At 32.9% G+C, this 21,923-nt stretch overlaps 2 protein-coding genes across 2 annotated transcripts; both read right to left on the reverse strand.

Moving 5' to 3' along the window:
* Positions 1 to 6,248: 6,248 nt before the first annotated feature.
* On the reverse strand, positions 6,249 to 15,503 carry LOC125855172 (uncharacterized). Its single transcript, XM_049534856.1, has 16 exons — positions 15,107 to 15,503; positions 14,643 to 14,704; positions 14,488 to 14,555; positions 13,812 to 13,933; positions 13,055 to 13,160; positions 12,873 to 12,924; positions 11,656 to 11,773; positions 11,536 to 11,566; positions 11,424 to 11,447; positions 11,163 to 11,287; positions 9,598 to 9,679; positions 9,027 to 9,149; positions 8,885 to 8,938; positions 8,728 to 8,797; positions 8,444 to 8,477; positions 6,249 to 7,025 (listed from the first exon to the last, which is right to left on the reverse strand). The coding sequence occupies exons 1-16, from the start codon at positions 15,270 to 15,272 to the stop codon at positions 6,682 to 6,684; spliced, it is 1,581 nt and encodes a 526-aa protein (XP_049390813.1). The 5' UTR covers positions 15,273 to 15,503; the 3' UTR covers positions 6,249 to 6,681.
* Positions 15,504 to 16,640: 1,137 nt separating this feature from the next.
* LOC125855394 (bZIP transcription factor 29-like) lies at positions 16,641 to 20,333 on the reverse strand. Its single transcript, XM_049535115.1, has 5 exons — positions 20,084 to 20,333; positions 18,895 to 19,932; positions 18,619 to 18,751; positions 18,449 to 18,533; positions 16,641 to 17,092 (listed from the first exon to the last, which is right to left on the reverse strand). Exons 2-5 carry the CDS (start codon positions 19,800 to 19,802, stop codon positions 16,884 to 16,886), a joined length of 1,335 nt encoding a protein of 444 aa, XP_049391072.1. The 5' UTR covers positions 19,803 to 19,932; positions 20,084 to 20,333; the 3' UTR covers positions 16,641 to 16,883.
* Positions 20,334 to 21,923: the final 1,590 nt, after the last annotated feature.

Raw genomic sequence — 21,923 nt, forward strand, 5'->3', positions numbered from 1 at the left:
AAAAAATAGTTCAAATAATTCAAAAAAAGTAACGAAAATATAAGAAATAACAGATAGTTATAGAAGTTGAAAGATAAAAAAACTACAAAAATAATATTACGACTACTAAAATGATAAACGGACAATAAGATAACACATTATAACCTACAAACATTCTATCCTAATTTATGTCTTTCATATTCTTCTATCTAAGATCATATTTTCGATAAACTGATATACACTCATTAATGCTCAACTAAATTTAAATTCATGCCACGAAATTCTATATTTTGAAGTAAAGTGCTTGCTATTCAAAGCAAGTTTGAACTCAAAATTTTTAATATTTATCACTCCATTATAATCCTCGTGAAATCCGTAATTGCCTTAGTCATTCCTTCTCTTTATTACTTTCATATCTATAACCTCTATTGAGTTGAAAATGACTTTTTACTTTTATTACTATTGTTTATTACTATATTAAATATTTTAGTTCTGAAAGTAATCAATGTAGAATACAGTTGAGTAAATGAAAAAAGAAGACAAAAAGATAACTTAATAAATGAAAACAATAAAAAATCTTTAATTACACCAAAAGTATTTGAAAATTCAAAAGTAGTTCACCAATATCTTGTTCAACTAATAATCACAAGAAATGACATTAACTATCATCTATCTATTTATTATTATTATTATTATTTTCTACAAATGACTATTTTTTAATCTTTTAGCATAATATATTCCTTCATCTAATGACTTTTTAAGGTAGTTTTATCTTACCTTTATCTTTTCCCCCCACTTTTTGTTGAATAAAGTACTTTCAAGATCTTACACTACAAAACAGATAAATATTTACGTGTCCTCAATATTTATATTAAATTATATTAATTTACTATAACTAAATAAGATAAATGTATATATAAATTAGTTTAATCTTTTAGTGAAATACATGCTCATACAAAAAATTAAGTTTTAAATATCATTTTTTAATTTTAATATCAATTTTTTTAATCAAAATCTATAATCCAAAGAAGGCAATGATGATTATTGTTGGTGTTGTGTGTATCATTATTATATATAGTCGTTAATTGACATTGACCAAAGATGGAATCAGTTAAACCAAAATCTTAATGATGGATTAGTGCAAAGTTAATCCATTAGTTAGAATGTTATTTCCAACACTGAAATCAAATCAAAACAATCGTAACATTAAAGAAAGGTATCTAATTATAGTTTAAGAAATTGATGACATTTGTGACTTGTGGGATGAAAAACATTATACGCGGTGGGATAGTTGAGATCCCTCTATCTCTAGATGTTTTAGATTTGAGTTTTGTGAATGAAAAAAATCTTATTGAGAGTGACACTTTCAGAAATAAATTCTACGAAGCACAAATTTAAATTTGATCATATTCTAACATGAATACTGAATATCGAGTGGAACGAAAAAGAGATTTGTGGCGAGTCCCAACTCCCAATTAGTGGACCATTTCACATGAAGTGGTCCTTGCCTCCTTTAGTTTCTTGTTGATGCTAAAAAAGTTAATGATAATTTTGAACATTACAACGTTATTTTTATAGAAAATAACAAAAATGGTCCTTATATTTAAGGTAAGCCTAAGCTAAATCCTTATATATATATTTTCATTTTTCAAACTTGTTAAAATGGACATCTTTTTAGTTTTAAAAATATTTTATAATGCTCTAAGGGTCGGATCGTATTTTTTATAGGCAGTTTTACCCTACATATTTACGAGAGGTTATATCAGTTGTCGTATTTTTCTTTTACACGCCTTTTAAAAAAATTATAGAAGGAACTTTGTAAAACTATTTTAATCTTATTTATATATTAAGATATAATCGTTATTTATTAAATATTTATTTTATGTGTCGTGTTTCTCTTTTACGAACTCCTTATATCTTGAATTTTTAAAATAATATTTTTTTAAAAAAATTACAATAAATAATTTGAGACGGACGTATATAAGAGGGGAACATAAAATTTAATAGTAGCGGTGGCCGGCGGTGATACCGTTAGAATCTCAGGCTGTAAGAATATGTTATGACAAAAAGGTTCGAATGTAATTTACTGCAACACCAAATTCGAGGATTCTTTATTGTTTTTCTCAAATATTTCAAAATGACGTTAATTTTCATTTTATTACTTTAAAGTTTATAATATATTAAAATATTTGATGGTTTCGAAATAAGAAGCATCCTATTAAAAAAGATATCTTACAACTTTCATTAATGAAACGTTAATTAAGTACCAACATGAGTTATGATGTAGTGATAAAAATATTTCGCCCTTAATAAGAGATTACGAGTTCAAATTTATTGGGATTTATTTTCCCTGATTTCTTACCATAAATAGATTTTTCTTTTAGGAAAATGTTTTAATATTTTGAGTAGTCCTTTCCTTGTAGGAAAAGTATTAGAACTATATAAATATAGGTATGTTCCTTCTAACTTTATCAGCATTCACAATGTAGTTCTAGGGTTTTGAGAGTTGCGGTTATGGAGGAGAATTTTGTGTACCTCCTTGTATTCTGAGTGAATTGGTTGAGTTTGTTTCTCTCTATATTTTGTACTCTCATATTTATAGTGGATTGTTCATCTTCTTTGTGGACGTATGTCGATTGACCGAACCATATTAAATCTGTCTCTTTTGGTGTGTTTCTCGTTTGTCTTCTTACTTGTGGTCTTTCGAGGTTTGATTTGCTAGCTTCCGCATTACACCTGCTTAATTCGGTCCTAACAGAACTCTAGATTGGAGAAAATAATGTTAGGAATTGGAAGAATGAGTTGCTGTCTCTTTATATTCGTAGAATCTTCTCTGTCGATTAACTTTTGAGGTTGAATTATGTTCGAAACTAATTTTTCGTTAAACGATTTGTTGACAGGTGTCGTATCCTCATTGGTCAAGTGTTTCCGGACAGGTTACCCGACACATGCGGAGCACATGAGAAGAACCCCCGACCCGTTTTCTTACACCTGACAGCGCATGCCAATCGGTGAGTTTATTTTTTTTTAATAATTATTTTTAATATATTTTGCATGTGAGATTCAAATAATTTACATGGACTACACATGTTGATGAGATTTATTTAATCAAAATGATTAACGGATAATTAACATAAAAAAAATACGTATTGGTCTTATCGATACACCAATAAACACAAGTACATAATTTTTTTTTATAATAAATAAATATATATACTCGATCTCTTCTTTTTTATATTATTTGATTCTAGTGACGGAGTCAAAAATTTCACTAAGAGGGATCAAAAGTAAATATACAAACTCGTTGAACGGAATTCGAGATCTACTATATACATAAAAATAATTTTAATCATGTATAATAATATTTTCCGTTGAAGGAGCAGAGGCGGAACCAAAATTTTCAGTAAGGGGGTTCAAAATTTGTAAAAATAGACACACGAAGCAGCCGAAGGGGTTCAACATCTACTATATATACACAAAAATTATTTTAACCATATATAAATAATATAATTTTTCGCCGAAAGGGGTTCTGATGAGCCCCTTATACTAAGATGGTTCCGTCCTGCGAAGGAGGTTTGAATGAACCCCTAACCACAAATTGTATCCGTCTATACTTGAATCATGTTGACTTGACACAACTCTTAAGAAACTTTTTAATAGAGGTCTATTCAATTAAGCTAATCGTAATGATTTTTTGAAACTTTAGATAAGTAAAATAAAATATCTAGTTTTAATACAAAAGTCAAATAATATGAAACAAGTAAGCAGTAAATGAAAAATTATAGTACTAATTTATCTTTTTTCAAACTAGAAAAATGTCATCTATTTATAATTATAAACTCCCAACCCATGTTCTGTTGTACATTAAACACGTAATATATTTGACTTTTTGGTCTGTAAGTTTAAATAAAAAAGGAAAGGGAAAAGAAAAAACACCCCAAAATGTGATTGACTATAATTATTTTGTTCTTAACTAGTTTATCCTCTCAATTATTTTTTAACTTTTAAGTACATAATGTATTAATTTTAGAAAATAATAAAACAATTATTAAGTTTAGACAGAGACTTCTACATTAAATATCCAATTAGAATAGTCCAACAAAATATAGCAAAAAAATCACCTAATAGATTATGCTGTCTCTTTTTCCCTACACCTAAGTTTAGTGTAAAAGCATAATCTTTTTCAGAAATAATTATTTTTAGGTAAGACAATAAAGTAACTTGTCTTTTCACCAAATGGATGAGGCTAATTGATGACAACAATTAGTGCACAGTTAAAAGTAGTTAAGAAAATTGATTTCAGAACATGCTTCAACTAAAACGATTAGTTCGTGAGGTGAGAATTTTCGAAAAGTCATATAAAAAATAACATTATATTTTCTCAGTTGATATGAGCTATGTAATACTACCACCTCACCACATCCAGTTAATTGGAGGATCGATAAACGTAGTGGGTGGGGGTGAGTCCAACATTAGGTAAATCAAGATTATTGATGAGTCTAGTTGTGCTTCCATATTAAGAAAAAGAATCTTAGACATAAAATAACCTAAAAGCTATTTTATGAGATAAAAATTGTCCAAGATCACATAAAAGAGAAACTGTTCATTCCCTTAATTTATGTGAAACTAACAAATTAAGTCATATATACAAGGAACAAATTAAGTCATATATACAAGGTCATAGTACAAGACGAGGTCTATTGAAAATAACCTCATTACCTTTGAGAAGGTAAGAGTAATGTCTACGTACAATTTATTCTCTCAACACCCTACTTATAGAACTACACTGAGTTTATAGTAGTTGTTGTTGTTGTTGTAATGCATCAAAGTATAATCAACCCTCTCTGTAACAATCATTCTCTAAACAAACATTTCACTATAACAATCAAGTTTTCTTTGGAATCAATCTATCATAATATGTTATATTATGTGTTCTTTATTAAAATATTTACTCTAACAATCAAAAAATATCCGAACAAACAACGTTGGATTTGACAGAGGGAAGGGCCAAGTAAAAAATAATGGATGTGTGGGGTTCAATCCTAACAAAGATTCCTCCTTTATTCTACCTTCTCCATTATTCACAAACACGCCTCATATAATAAAAAAAACTTCAAAGATTTAGTTTTATCTTGATTGTTCCTTCAAGATTTTAATTAGGTTTAGTGATATTTTCAGGTCCCATTCACCTTATATAGCTAACTACTATGGAATTGACTAAAGATTCTAAGGGAAACTTGAAGCTTACTTTGAAAGCATAAATTTCATTATTACAACTTCACAAACTTACTTTAAAGTTGAGAAACAAAAGAGGGCAAGTGACATTTAGGTACAACAATAGAAGACAAAGTTTCCACACAAAAAAAAATGCAACTTTTTACTTGTATAAAAATGGGTGGTGGGACCTTAGGCACATGGAGAAAAGTTCCAATCATTAGACTTACACAAATGTAACCTAACCCTTCTCATTCTTCTTTAGTCCTTCTCACTTGGTGCTCTGTAAAATCATCATCATAGGAAAACACTATGTTCCCAAGAGAAGAATAACCCCACAAACCTTTTTCATAATGTTTTTTTGTACCTACAAGTTGATGAGATCAACAAGTAGGTTTACATAGTATAACAATAACAAAAGGCTATCATGAAACTCAAACTTTTAAGCAAATCATCTTTGCACAGGAGTCATGCTAATCTTTTATGAATCATTTCATGATCCTAGTTTTTACTCACCAACACCCCCCCGCCCCCAAGGGAGAGGGGGAAGGTTACTAAGTACTTACTAGTAGAACTATTGACTTAGATCTCAGATTTAGACATAAACTTAAATTCCCTTCATTTTCTTTTCTATATTAGGCCCCCACCTTTGCTCCCTACAAAGGGAAAAGTCACCTCTAGCTTTCCATAAATGAAAGCAACAAGACATTTGTCTTGTAGTTGCTATCTATTCCATGCTTGACTTTACAAGCAACCACAATTAAAACTGTAGGGAATCAAAACACACACAACAACATAATTATACACTAAACTGTACTCATTGGAATCACTTCAACTTGCATTACAAGAATTCCTCAGAACTTTAAGAAAAAAGAACATTTTCTGTTTTCTGGTTCTTTTAGCTCATAGACAAACTATCTATTGTCTCTCCAGGTAGACTCCAAACATGCTTATGATATAATAGGAAGATAAATCAATAATATTCCCAACTTGTTAGGGACTCGGCATGATCATTGTGTAAGTCACTATCATTGATCATCAACCAGGCTAGGACGAAACGTTAAAATGATCAACTACAACAAAACATTCTGATTAATACTTCATTTACACAGCAATATTACTAATCAGTATAGATTTTCAGAACAAATGTGTTTCAGTTGCACCACAAATTAGCAACAAAAATTGACATCAGAGTACACTAGGCAGAATAGGTTTTTCCTTTCATTTCCCCTGTTTCCGCTCCTCACCAAAAACGAGATTGACCACGTACAAACTCGAACAAACGCCTGTCTTTTCGGTCAATGCTCTATGTCAATACGGGTTACAAGTTATGCAAATGCTTTACACTTGCTAAATTTCAGAATGTTGAATGGAGTTAATGACGAAAATGAATTACTTTGTTAAAGTGCAACTAATTAGCCAATGGAGAATAAAGATACATTCCATCATATTGAGAAGCCTTACATTTTGACCAGGAAAGCTGTACTCTTACGATTTCCTCGGCCGACCCCTTTTCCCTGTCGATACTTTCCCTTCAGGTGGGGAGCTTTTGTTTGATGCTGGAGGCCGACCCCTTCCACGACCAGCGCCCTTTTTAGCAGCTGTAGCTTTGCCAGCAGCCTTTCCTCGACCCCTGCCGGAAGACTTGGCCCGCCCATTCGATTGTTCCTCATAGTCATCACTTTCATCATCACTATTTTGCTCCTCCTCATCTTCAGATTCAGATACATCTTTTGACTTCTTCCGTTTATTTGACTTTGCAGGCGCCTTAGCAGATGCCTTTTTGGGAGCCTTTTGAGAAACTGGAGATTCACTCGCAGGTTCTGCCCCCACTGCAGCAAAACAATTTGCAACTATAGTAAGAAAGATAAATGATTGTAAAATAAATAGGGCTGCATGCCAACTATCTCCTCAGTTCAACAAGAGAAATATAACCTTTCACCTGGCATGTCTGTGTTAACAAATGACCAAAACAACACCTAAACCTGCTGACAAATTGAGCACAAGGATTTCGACGAAACAAATCGGAAAAATTTGACACAATTTGTTATATATTATTCCAATTTTAAGATTTGTCTTTTAAGAGAAATTAAGGCTGTTTTAACACTAGAGAATTTGCAAATCTCTACACTTATCCTACACCGAAATAATAAGTCTCTGACCACAATATAAAAGAAAAATCCTAATAAACAACCAAACATAAGAAACAACAACTAAGTGATTAATCCAAACTAGTTGGTATCAACATTATGATTCCTATTCTTTCAGGCAATTAGTTATTAGGGAAGTTAACACTGATTTTGCTAAATTGTAAATCTTTTTAAAAAAAATCAAAACACATGTGATTTCAAGTCTAGCTCATAATTTTCGATCATCATTTTAAGTGAAATTCAAGCATATTGTTGCACCTTCAAATTACCATATAGTTGTGCCTACAGGCGATACATCTCAAAGTCTATGTAAGACATGGGAAAAGCATCTCAAGCGATATTCTCTATGTTTATCCTCTATGTCCAATGTTATCAACTTCTATGGCATTCATCTCCGGACATGTGGGCTTTACAGACCTATATTCACCCCAACACAAAATTACTAGTCTCACAACTGTTCTATAAAACTTGACTGTAGCTTGTTAGATGACTTCCTATCACATAGCAGTCTCAGCAGTCCTTTAATTTATCTTTGTTATATTGCATCTATCATTATATATTCCTAGAAATCTGAATGTACATATTTGAAGTCTGTACTAGGCACCACAAAAACTAATCTAGTTTCACTTCACTTTCACCTAATCATGATATTCTCCTATATTTAGCAATAAATTTTTGTCCTGCGCATTAAATCTTTCATATATCAAGCTATTCTCCTTGAAATTGAACAGATATATATAAATTGTCTGAATGTTAAATGTCATATGATAACTGCATTCCCATCTAAAATCACTTCACCTCCATTTTTTTTTGTTGGGGGGGGGAGGGACTCCTTGACATATTATCATTTGCAAATAGCATATATAATCAAACCTTATCCTGCATAGTATCGAAAACAGATAAGGGCACAAGGACAAAGTAGATGAATTGAACATCATTAACAGACTCCTTGTTCTTTCATCTCCCAAGGAATTGGCAATTCAATGGTTACTTGAGTCAACTGCCCTTGAAGCAAATTCAGAGGAAAACCAGTATATTTTCCAAATGAAATAGTACAATTAGCTAAAACTTATGAAGATAGATGAAGCTTAGAGCTATACCTTCCTCAGAAGCCTTGCCATCATATACATCAAGCTGTCAGGTAAAACGGGAGAAATTAGATAACTTACACGAGCAAATAAATATAAATAAAGAAAAATCAAAACTGATGTATGTATCAGCACCCCCAGACACACACCAACACCCATCCACAAACAAATATTACACTCAACCAAAAACCTGTACATATAAACTGAAAAAATAATATTCTAATTCCCCTAAAGATGATCATTATTGAGCTAGCATAATGCCTGGAGGGAAAACTACATTATAACCATAACATTACCTGCTCAAGTCGATCCTCAACATTTGTCCTATCAATAACAACCATGGAGTGAGCAAATCCACAAGCAACACTACACAAAAAGGAACACAGTAGGACTCAGACTCTGATGTAAAGTTCCATCTTCCAAAATTTCTTTTTTAAACAGAAATACACTAACCTGATAACATGCATGCCATCTAAAATGTCTACCTTCTTAGGAACTGCAGAAGATCTTTAGAAAAATAGACAAAATAAATGAGCAAAACACACATAGGTCACCAAAAAGAAAAAAGAAAACATAAGATATGAATCAAACCTACTTCTGTCCATGTGGTCCATAACCCAGCTCCCCACACTGTGCAAGGCCCCAACTTATGCAAGAGGAATCAGCACCAACAAAGTGGTGCATATAGCCAGAATCCATACATCGGAGGTTCCACCCACTAGAAATACAGAATATCAGTCCAATAGACTTGGTGACAAAAGAAAAAAATACTGCGCTTTTGAAAAGAGAATATCCAGTTTAAAACAATCCAAGCCAATGATTATGGGGGCAGAAACAACAATACACTATTACCATGTGATTGCTTTTAAATAACATTCCTACATGAATAATGAATGTCATAACTTGAATACAAGAGTAGAGACTCTCTGCTAGGACTTTGCAGTGAAATCACTCCATCACCCCTAGTCACGAAACACAAGGAAAAGAAAATTTGAACTCCATCTTCATTGATGTTATTGCAGATGGTTCTAACCAGAAAACTAGGATAAATAATAATTCATCCAAAAATGTGGAATTAATCACACATGCAACTCATGTTGTATCTACACTAATACTATATGAGCAAAATAAAAAATTGGAGATGCAAGGGCTGTAAAGAACATAACCTCAAATCCAGAAGAGGTTTAGGATACATCGAATCATCTCCTGTGCTCTTTATTTTTCCCCACATGTAAAGCTGCCCTCCTCCTGCACAAGAATATTTTATTAAAGTGTCAAGTCATAGGTGTTTATTTAATCATGCAAATCATGAGCCCACCATGTTGCAATTAGTAGAAGGTGGCCTGATCATATCTTCATATTACTTGAAGCGCAAATTTCAAACATAAATTTTACTTCAACAACTATATGTCTCAGCCCCAACCAAGTTGCGGTCAGCTATATGAATAATTATCTCCATTTAAGTTCAAACTGATGTCATCATCATACCGTATAAAACTAAAGTGAAAAATAAATTAAATACATACAAATAATAGTAAATAATAATAATACTCCCACTGTCCCAATTTATGTGGCACTTACCGTTTTTCGAGAGTCCTAAGTTTGACCGGGAATTTGCGCATGAAATCTTCAATTTTTTTGAAATGAAATTTATATATTTGTAAACTACGTAAAAAGTACTATAAGTCACAATAATTGATAATTCAAAATGTTTAAAAGATCTATGAAAAATTTACGGTCAAAGATAGACTTGTTTGAATCTTGAAATCCGAAAAGTACCACATAAAATGGGACGGAGGGAGTATTAATATTTAAATACTATTACTACTATTACTACAATTATACAACAACATACCCAGTGTAGTCCCAAAATGTGGGATCCGGGGAAGATAGAGTGTACGCAAACATTACCTCTACCTCAAAGGTAGAAAGGTTATTTCTATTTGGCNGTGCCACATAAAATGGGACGGAGGGAGTACTAATATTTAAATACTATTACTACAATTATACAACAACATACCCAGTGTAGTCCCAAAATGTGGGATCCGGGGAAGATAGAGTGTACGCAAACATTACCTCTACCTCAAAGGTAGAAAGGTTATTTCTATTTGGCATCGTGTTTTTTTCTATTTGACATTTTCTTTTCTTTCATGACCATTCACCAACGATTACTCAAACTCTAGAACCACCAACTCCACCTATGTAAGCTTCGCAAAACATATCCAATACCAAATCCGAATTAAGTAAGAGTACCATGAGTTACTAATGTGAAAATACTCAAACTACTTAAGAGTTTTCAAAATTTAGACATTAATTGAACTTGTTAAGCATTAACATGGATTAGATTAGCCTATACCTATTTTAATCCATACTAAACGATAATAACCGAACATTAATTTTACATACATTTTTACATATAAGTGTCAGCTTGCTAGATGTTCACACTTCTCTCAAAGCAATAACTAAATGAGCAAGCACTATATATATAATCATAGTTGGTCAGAACATAGATTTAATAAAGGGAATTCACTCATGAATACTCATTCAACTTATACTTTGAGCAGTTTGGACAACTTGCGGAAAGATTTTTTGGAAACAAAAAGTTGTGTAAAATGAGTGCAGCTAGTATAGATATCAAATATGATGTCATCTCATGTGAATACACAGGAACTTATAAGTGCACTGGATAAGATTTCAAAACAAAATGGAGAGAGAACAAGACAAATCATACCGGCAGTACATGATGAGCTGGCAGAACCAGCTGAAACTATTGCATCTGGAGGCAAGATATTCTGCCGTGTAAAAACATCAACTCGTCGAGGAGCAAACTCGTCCTTCTGTTCTCGATGACCAAGCCTGTGATCCAAAAAAATCAAACATTTTCATGTTTATTCTAACAAGGGCCCAAAAAGAGCACGGAAAGTCAAGGTGGTGCAACGGACGTCCATTAACATAGATCTGAATATGGAAATATGAAATAGGATGTACGAACCTCCCATAACCGCCAAATCCCCACCTAAGATGTGATTGTCAAAACAGAAAAAGAACAATTAGCTTCTGTACATTGGGTCAAGTCCATACAAAAGAGCTAAGGTGGAACTTACGTGTAAACATATCCATTCTTATCCAATGCAACTGAAATCCAGAAAAAAAAAAGGTAAATGCACTTAACATATCTGAAAGATGACAATATGAAAATTAATTAAAATGAAGTTGAGATGAACCTGTGTGATTTGTTCCACAAGCGACTTTGACTATAGTCTCTCCAGAAAAGGCTGCTATAGGTCTAGGTCGGGGTTGAGCTTCATAAGCTAGCCTTACAGAGCTATCTTTGGTATTATACTGCATGTTACAGGGCATCCTCAAATCAATCAAAGAAGGCAACAACTCCCAGTTCAAATATAAAGATAACACTGTGTGAATGCCTTTATTACAACAAGTTCCAAATTTATACATCAAGGGTCTTGTCATGGAAAGGGAAAAAAAATTCTATGGTCTTTCCCAATTTGGTGCATTTAAATTTAGGTTTTCACACTTAATTTTGGAGAAATATTAGACCAGATATCATCAGGAAACAAAAGAGCAATATGAAGTATAAAAGCACTCCACTATGAAGGAGAACAAAACACTGTTTTTATTAGAAATAGGAAAACACTGATTATTTTGTGGAAAATGTGCTATCCACAACACTTATAAACTACATGCTTCAGATTGGCAAGTGGCATAAGTAAAAATAGAAATTGGACAAGAAATGGAAAAGGCAGACATGACTAATAAAAGGTCATTTGATGCGGCAATAAGCACCCGACATCAGCATGTATGTATCATGTCATGTAATACAGGCAAAAAAATCAATAATAAAAAATAAATAAAGTACTTCAAATAACTATCCTCCAATAATGCTGCACAGACACAAGATAGAGACGTTTGTATCCCTAAACATTTTGCCTCTTTAGTGTACCAATATCTCAAAGCACGCCTTACTTCATAAAATATAAAAACTTCATGTGCATAAAGCAGGAAGAGATAGAGGTAAGGAAGAAATATAAAAGTCAGTATTTAGAAGTAGGATCTCACATGGTAAAAGTTTCCACTCTCTATTAGCAAAAAGAACAAGTGCATTATGTTGCAATGGACAAAAAGGCATTGAACAGAATACAAGATAGATTGGAGACGATAACAACTATACTCATCCAATTGCCTGCTAATTGTGATTTCAATTTATGTAGAAGTATCACAAAAGCTGCATCACTATCAATCAAATTGAACAGATGATCTTGTCATGACATATTGTTGCCGGTCAGAAAATATTGCAATTTGAGATTGTTAATTTGTTATACAGCATGTAGAAGTCTAGAACTTCCGATATATAACAATAAAATATTGGAAGTCTTTGTCCATGTCACAGAAGATAAAATAAAAACTTTTTCATGAAGTGTACCTCATTGTCAGTATTATGACCAAGCTGACCATACTGAGGCAAACCAGCAGTTCTAGAAGACACGAATAACATGAAAATCAGAGTGCAAGAAAAGTTAGAGATGAAAATTCCACTACCAAAATCTTTTTTTTTGTACACAGCATTATCAATGTAGTAGAAAGTAAAAACTTTACAAACCATACAATATAGAAGCTCCTTCAACTGAGGTTAGCCACACAGTAAAGTCAGCCCCACAAGCTACAGTGTTGACTTCAGTGACAGCACACCGGACTGGAGATAATTCAGTTTCTGCAACAACACAAAAAAGTGATGATCTTAATTTGTTTTATGAATGAAATAAAAAACAACCCAAGACAGAAGAAATTAGTGGTGTGGACTTATATTGCTAGGAAATAAAGATGACGTTGCTTAAGGCAAATTCTTGGTTCCATCCTAAACTAGCTTATGTTTTTTTCAATAAGATCCTACACTAGCTTACATAATAATAAATTTCTTGTTCTTCCCTACACTAGATTAGCTTTGTTAAAGGTTTGTTTAAAGCATGCTTAAACCAAGAAACTTGGTGAAAACCAGGTTGTGCCCTTCGCCTCACTTAGTTGGTGCTTTAGTATAGGCGTCAAGATGCAAAAGCATGTGTTAATGCCAGATAGGTGTAAGTATCCAATACATGTGCATCTAGGTTTTTGGTAACTTTGAATAAATATGATGAATCCACACACTTGTTGCTCCCATTTTGACATGAGTTATAAAAACAAACGAAGGACCCATGTGACCTAGGTCATATCTGAAGAAAAACACATGATCAAAGATGGAATGAAATAATGTTCATGCAACTGAGACAACAACAATTTGAATACTAACAGAAGGTCTTTTCTTTTGGTGCAAGTGAGTCAGAAACAGAGAAGGTAAGGAGCAACAGAGGATAACAAAGGGGCTCACCATTTTTTGCAGAGCCTATACCGAGCTGCCCATGCTTATTCCAACCAAAAGCAAAGGACTGTCCGTCATCTGTAACTACCACTGTGTGGCTCTTTCCAGCTGCAGCTCTAATGATCTTATACCTGGAACAAAAAAGTTTTAAGTGATGCCAGATATAAATACTTGATAGACATAATGGTTTCAGCAGACATGGGCTAACCATACAGGGAATATAAGAGGAATATTGGAAGCATTTCTTACTTCTAGACACATAAAATCTCAGTTTTGGGTTAAAAAAACAAACATTATTGTCCATCAGAATATTCACCATTATAACATTCTTTTCTTTCCATCTCACTTTACATGTACCCTTGAAATATGCATTGCCCCAAGGCTTTGGTCAAGTGAGAAGAGCGCAATGACAATAAAATAAAAAGGCAAGTTCTTTTTCTTAAAAAAAAGGTAAATAAAAATAGAAAGATGGGATCTTGTCTCAATGTTTTCAGTTAAAAGAGAGAATCAAATAACTATAAGCAGAAAAAAGAGGGTGAATTTAGGATTTTAAGTAGTGAATATGGCAAAGCTATGCACCCTTTACTCCTTTGTGGTATGGATTTGAACTTAATACATATTTTGAAACTTTTACTACAATATATGTCATTGACATTGATAGAGGAACAAAACCAAGAACACTTACTTAGATAGTTCTGAAACAACAGTTGGTCTATCACGTGTTATTTTATCTCCATGACCAAGCTGCCCTTTCTGCAAAGCCACAACACACTTCACATTCCAATAAAGAGAAAACAGCACAAAAGAAAAATAAAAAATGAACATACACGACACACTTGCCTCATTCCTTCCCCATGTATAACAACGGCCTTCGATATCTAGCGCTACACAGTGACAAGAAGCTGCATTTCCACCAAGAATGAAAGAAAGCAATCAAAAAGGGAAATATTCAATCACATTATGGAAGTGTTTGGCCATGAAAATTGTCAGTATTTGAAAAAAAGAGAGTAGTTTTTGGAGTTGGTGTTCAGCCATGAACACAAAATGGAGTTGTTTTTTTAACTTATTTGAGTATTTTGAAGTGAAAACAACTTTTTCATCACTGTTCTTCAAATTCCGGAATTTTATGCCCAAACGTTAACTCATGGCCAAAATGCCCCATAATTTCACAATAAAGATGATAACTTTGTATACTATATGAATCCTCAATATACATTTTAACCATTTCGAGGTCTAAACAAACCAACTAAGTACACAACTAAGCCAAAATAATTTTTTAAAAAAACAAGCAGAACAGAGTATACCGCAACCAGCAGCAACAAAACAAATGTCGACACCAACAAGCGGACGAAGCCTCGTCGGCGACACCAAATTCCCCTCCGTCAAACCTTTCCGGCGACCAACAGAATCCCAACAAGTACTTCCACAAAACAACAACTCCCCACCTTTCACCACCACCACTTCCGACATCTCCGGCGAACTCAACGGTCGAAAAATTCAAAAAAAAGTTTCAAAAAAACAGATCTTACTAAACCTCAACGTGAATACACCAAAACCCACAAAAATTAGTGAAAAAAAACAGAGATTTGTAAGTAATCGGCGGCAAAAGGAGTATTAGAAAGAAAACATCTGAAACCCTACAAAAGCATTAAGAGTTATTAAAAAGAAGATTTGTTTTGTGTATTCCGAGAATGTGAGCTTTTTATTCGTTTAATAATAAAAGATATATAAATTTTGTGGGTTCAAAATATAAATACGGATTGGTGGAATGGATAATTACTACTAGTACTACTTTTCTTTTTTTCTCTTTGCTTATTTTCGTATTACGTTCGTTTGGCTATAGATTTTAAAGTAAAATTTAAATGTTTAAGTTGTTTTTAGATTATATTTTAGTGAATCTAAATGTTGAATTTTTAAGATTTAATCAAAGTTTATAATGAAATTGATATTTAACTGATAATTTTTTAAAATTTATGATAAAATGTTAGAGATTTATTGGATTGTGTGTGGTAAGGTTTAAGGTTCCCGCGGGTTTGGTCTGTTAAAGAATTTCGAGGTATTCTTTATTTGAAAAGAGGGTATATGCTTTTATTTTGTACTCTTTGGTCATTATCCATGTTCTCTTTTTTTCTTTTTTTTGGAATTATCTCTTAGACGTTTTTTTTTTTTTGTTAGTTTTTTTATTTTTATCAGTTACAACTTACAATGACCATCGTATGAGACAATATTTCATGTTTTTTTTTTCGTTTTTGTATTAGTTACAACTTAAAATTATTATGAGACATTTTTCATGTGATTAACAACCAAATAAGGCTGCTTGATTAGGTAGTGGGTTTTCAATTGGTTGTTGAAAAAAAAATATATAATATCTAATTATCTCTTATCTAAAATAATTTCGAGTGCATATGTATAAGTCATAGATTCGACTTGTGGAATCAGCTGGTGATGCAACTCTTATTGCAAGATGCTTTGGGCAACTATCTGCTTTTCTGCAACTTTGACTACTTTAATTTCTGCATTCTTTATTGAAGATGAAAGGAATGGACAGTGGGAAACAAGACAAGTATAAGGGGAGACATTGTTTGATTACTATGATCTTTTTGTCTGCTTGTGCTAGTCCCATTGAACCAATGACATGGAGAAGTGGCCCAAATTCATATAACTACGGAGTACTTTTTATGAGTTATAGTCCACACTAAGCTCTCGCTATGAACGGAGTTCCAGACTAGAAGGGTCTATTGTATGCAGATGGGGTTTATACTATGCTAGTGCAAATTAACAGCCAGATAAAAAGGCTTAAAGTTCCCTTAGAACTAGAGAACAGTAGAGGAGAAAACATTGGCACCACAACGTTTGACTCCAATTTATTGATACAGTTATTTCCAAAGAACAAAATAATGATTCACTACATATGGTATAAAATTGTAGCCAGATGCACATAAGAAACTTATATAAATACTAATATCTGAAAGCTTAGTTTCTCAGTGTTTGTGCGTAGCATGTGAGACCGATAATTGATAATAAACTTTTTGGCTTCATGTAGAGATTATCTTCACCTCCTCAAGGCTTTATGTTCGTCCACTAGGCAGATGCAGGTGTTGCTGAAGCCGCTGATGTTTTACCAACAGATAATTGTTGCATTTGACTAGGCTGTTGACGCTGCATCTGGAACATATTATGCTTTACTGGCGTCTGTTGTGTCATGTTATTAGGCAACCGTCCTTCCTCCCTATGTTCCCCAGCTGCAAGTTTTAGACGTTGGACTTCTGCAGTTAATGCCTCATGCAGAGCTGCAGCGGAAAGCTAAAGTTATGAATATCCATCTTTATGGGTAGGTGTATCAGATGTTCATAGAGTATCAGCATATCTATACGTCTTGAATGTCAAGTATAAAATGCGCTTTGGACCTTGTCCCTGGTCAATCCAAATAGGCATGACTAGAACAGTATAACTTGTCCTGCCTTCAAGATTAATATAAACGTATCCTAAGGTAATCAAACAAACACAAGCAAACCTGTTCTTGGGAAAATATAATGTTTTTCAAATACCCTTAAGACTTTATGAGCAGAACTGGGGAACACAATAAAATGGGCACTGTTATAGAGAGAACTAAGTAATAAAGACGAACACAAACAGGTCCTGCTGGAACATCTTACTTCTTTGACTGTCGGTGACACAGCATTTGGTAATATTGAAGTTCGGATGCTTTTCAATAGGAGATGCTGATGTTGTGGAACTGTTAAAGAAAATCATGCCTCCTGAGTAGGCCAGCTCGTTACTGGTTAGAATCAATTATTATTACTAAAACAGGTACATCAAATATTTTGGTTCTCTGACTCGGGTTTTTCAGTTCTCAGTGAAGGAAATTGAAATTTTCACATTGCTTACATTTTGATATTTCCAACCAACCAAACATAAGTAACCAAAGAGTTGTTGATTGTGCATCAATTTCACATAGCATTGAGTTATTATTGTGAACTTGGGTCCCTAATTACTTTTCCATTATCTCATAGGCTTCCCTCACACAAAAAGTATTTCCTATTTGGCTTCCTTCAGAGTATTCTTCGCCTATCTTCACAGAACTACAATGGATTTCTACCATCTCTCTCCCCGTCTTCCTTCCAGCAGACAATAGTCCTTCTCCCCCTATTTTCCCCTTTCAAAGGCTCTATATGCATTGTAAACTAATTTATTCTTCTCTTTTGCATCTCATATAAAAGTACTTCACGAAACCCATCTACTTAATTATGAGTTCGCGGCAACCATTAAAATTCCCTTCCTCCCAAATTCTTCAAACGATGGCAACAAATTCAATATGTAGAAGGCTAGAGCCATGAAGAGAATCAGGCCAAGTTCCAAGCTTTTCTTTTTATAAAACTTAAATTTGCAAAATTCTCTTTCTATAAACTTATTATCCAGCTGTATTCAGTAAACACCCAATTATTTCTAAACTTCTCCAAGTTTCATGAATTTGATTATAAGAGGTTAAAAAAAAATACACATTAGAGTATATTCTAATTTATAAACGATTATACTATGGAACATATTATATTTCATATACTACCCATATGCAAGAACTAGATACCTTTTTGCAACACACTAGGGACTCGGAAAACAAAAGAAAAAAGAAATTGGAAAGGTAATACCATCTCTAAGCTGAGCCTGTTGTTCCATGGCTTGGATGCGGAATTTCAGCTCACTGTTCAGGCTTGAAATCTCAACAAAATTTTTCTGTAACAAGAACGAAAATCCAGTAAACAGACTGAAGTTCATAAAAGAAGCATTGAAGGCACACCACAATATTTTCTACCGGCACCTGCAGGATGGTAACTTGTGTGGATAAGGTAGTTGTTTCTGTCTGTAGCTTTTGAACCTTGTGTTCCAATTCTGAGATGTAACGCGTTTTACGCTCCTTGGATCGAGCAGCAGACAGACGATTAGCCAGTATCCTGAGGATAAAAACTATCAGGTATAATTTGTATACGTATCACGCTCTTTATTTATTTTTTCAATTTTTAATGGATAACTCAAGTTTATGCTTCTTAATGGGATACAAATATAAACTAGAATGCATTAGCATCTATTTCCATACCTTTTAGCACGCTTAGGATCTAAAACTGCAATCTCAGCAAGTCTTTCATCTGCCATAATCTTCTTCATCTCAGCTTCACTAAATTCAGCATTTCCGAAGTCAAGATTGTGTTTGCTCGAACTTTCATTTCCTGAATTACTTGGTGAAAGCTGACCAGAACGCATCACCAGAGAAGTTGGTAAGTTTGGTGACTCGTCGCCATAGTGAAAATTTCCAATAGCACTATCCATGGAAAGACTCCTAAAGTGACGTGCAGCTGGAGCAATACTCGCATCAGCGCTCCTCTTGGTTCCTTCCCTTAAACTTGTTGGTTGGATACTAACAGTATTCCCTTTCATAACACTTTCTGCTTCATTATTGCTGCTCTCACAACCGCTTAGCTTTGTCCCACTGACAATGCTGTCCTTATCTCTATCCTCCGTGCCAGAACCATTCAATGTCTCTATATTTTCCAAATTCATGTAGGAAAACAACAACTCATCTGTAACCTCTCCCTTTGGTTTCCTCTCATCAATCTTTCCATTGCTATCCCCAAGACTCACTGCTCTCCCTAAAATCTTCTGACCACTTATAGGCATCAACAGAGGTGAAGACTGAATCATAGCCGAGAATCCCAATGGAACATCACTATTAGATCGACGATGCCCCATCCGAGGAGGAAGACCATCCCTCGTGAACGAAGACACAACTCCTAGACCTTGAGAATTCACATCTACTTCCTCCATGGATATATCCTTCAAGCTAGAATGACCCGACACCATCCCCGGCTCACTAGGAGGAAAAGGACTCAATGGGGGCAAACAACTATTCGAGAAAATACTCGATTGAGACAAAGACCTCACATGAGAAGCAGCTCCAACACCAAAATTATGACCACTCATAGGTGGCTTAGAATTAGACTGAGCCATCAAAAATCAACAAATAAACCCGCAAAAAGATTCAATTTTTCCGACACCCCAAATGCTATTTCTTCGTAATAATCAAAGAACTTCAGCAATTCTCATCAAATTAAACAAAATTTCAGCTCCCAGAAAAACCCTAGATAGAAAAACTCCTTAAACCCCCAAAAAAAAAACTGATTCAACCCAATCCAATTCAACTAATCAATTTCAGCAAGCACAAAACCCCAAACAACAGATGAACGAAAAACAAGATTGAGAAAAACAAAGCAAGGAAGAAAACGGAGTACCTGAAAGTTTAGAGTCAAAATTTAAAGGAGCTACAGTTGAATGTGATGAGAGACAAACGTGCAAACATTGATGAAAGTGAAGTTGTGGGGGGTGGGGTTATAGAGAAAAAAAAAGGGATTTTGGAGAGAAGGTGAATTTCCCGCTGAAAATGGCGGTGATTACGGTTGAATTTGTAAGAGAAAAATGAAAATAACTTGTACTAATATGAAAGAGAAGAGTAGAGGAGAAGTGAAAGGGACAAAAACTTTGTCTTTGCACAACAAACAACATGTATATTTTACGGTGTAATTTTATAAGTGTGGTCTGAAAAGAATGAGATATATGTAAATCTTATTTTTACGAAAGAAAATTATTTGAGATGGTTCAAAATAAGTAATTTTTTCAAAGTTAAAAGAGAATTATTAATTTTTTTCTATAATTATCTTTTTTTTAGTGATTTTTTTGTAATTTAAGAATGGTTAAAAAGGTAATTATGAAAAGTATTATTTAATTTGTGTATTTAAATATCTTTTTAAAGATATATGTTATCTCTTATTCACTTTATATGGATTAAAGAATATAATATTTACTTCCTCATTTGTTTTAAAAAGAATGAAATAGTTTAATTTAACATGAAATTTAAGAAAATAGATACTCCTCTCATTCCTATTTATATGTCACTAGTTTAGATTTCACGTCGCTTAAGAAATTAGGTAAGTTTATCATTGTACCTTTATTTATTTTTTCTTAAAGTCAAATCTTCAATTGAACATGAATTAATTTATTTTGATTAATTAATTTGACCAATGAAAATGAATTATTTACTTAGTTTTTCTATATTGGTTAAATATATATTTTCAAGGCTAATAACTAACTCTCAATGGTAAAATAGGAAAAATAGTGTATTTTATACATTGATTTTGTACAAATGACAAATATAAGAATCGTCTATTTTAGCCTTTTAGGATAGGACGACATATAAATAGGAACAAAGGGAATACTCTTTCGTTGTCCTTAATTAAATTTATGTCAAATATACCAAATACTATTTAATCTTGTGACCTTTAACATACTACAAAAGGCTGAAATTGAAATATTATAAAAAAGAAAAGGAACATTTAAAAAAAAAAAACTAAAACGGAAAGTTGGTTATTCTTTTTTAAATGAGGAGAGTAAATAATAATTAAAAAAAAATGTGAAATGAAAAATGGTACACAAAATATATATAAAAATATTAATAACGACAAATAATGTAATAATCACAATATAAAAACTAAATAATATAAATAAAAGTTTATGAGAATAATGTGTGATTTAGAAGGGACAAAAAACTTTGTATTTTACATAAATAAATTAAAAAATGACGGGCCGTTTAATATCCAAGTGCAACAATGCTACGCGCTACGACAAAATCAGGATTTTCTCCGATGTTGACTTACAATTTGACATTTTTTATATATTTATTTAATTAATCGATATTTTTAGATTTTGGTCCACTAATATGAATTTGTGACATGTAAAACTTGTTAAAGTAAAGTTTCCTATAAAAAAAATTATAATTGTGTTGTTTAAAGCAGTTTATACATATCTTGATTAATTTATCAAGTGATTTATTATTGAATAATTTTGTAAGCTGATGATTGGATAAAAAGAAAGAATCACTTAGTATTTTTTTTCTCCGTTGGTAGTTAAATCTGAGATCTCATGATTCTCAACTTTACTAATTATTAGGCATGATTCTCGGATGCAAATGATTCTTTTTCGAGCGTTCAAGTCATAACTGGTCAAATTTGAATTCATGATGTGTATATGACGTCCATGATGGAGGACGAATAGAAAAGAAGGACTAACAATCTTTTA

This window comes from Solanum stenotomum, chromosome 2, assembly GCF_019186545.1.
Source record: "Solanum stenotomum isolate F172 chromosome 2, ASM1918654v1, whole genome shotgun sequence".
NCBI classification, from domain to species: Eukaryota; Viridiplantae; Streptophyta; class Magnoliopsida; order Solanales; family Solanaceae; genus Solanum; species Solanum stenotomum.

Bases quoted from the DNA above. Each gene is read 5' to 3' on its own strand.
- LOC125855172 (XM_049534856.1), bottom strand. From the start codon at position 15,272: ATGTCGGAAGTGGTGGTGGTGAAAGGTGGGGAGTTGTTGTTTTGTGGA. The intron at 11,288-11,423 runs GTTCGTACATCC...TTTGGATCACAG, and splicing joins GGATTTGGCGGTTATGGGAG to GCTTGGTCATCGAGAACAGA. The intron at 8,798-8,884 runs GTTAGTGTATTT...CTTTTTGTGTAG, and splicing joins GATGGCATGCATGTTATCAG to TGTTGCTTGTGGATTTGCTC.
- LOC125855394 (XM_049535115.1), bottom strand. From the start codon at position 19,802: ATGGCTCAGTCTAATTCTAAGCCACCTATGAGTGGTCATAATTTTGGT. The intron at 18,752-18,894 runs GTATGGAAATAG...TTTTATCCTCAG, and splicing joins GATCCTAAGCGTGCTAAAAG to GATACTGGCTAATCGTCTGT. The intron at 17,093-18,448 runs GTATTACCTTTC...TTTCCGCTGCAG, and splicing joins ACAGGCTCAGCTTAGAGATG to CTCTGCATGAGGCATTAACT.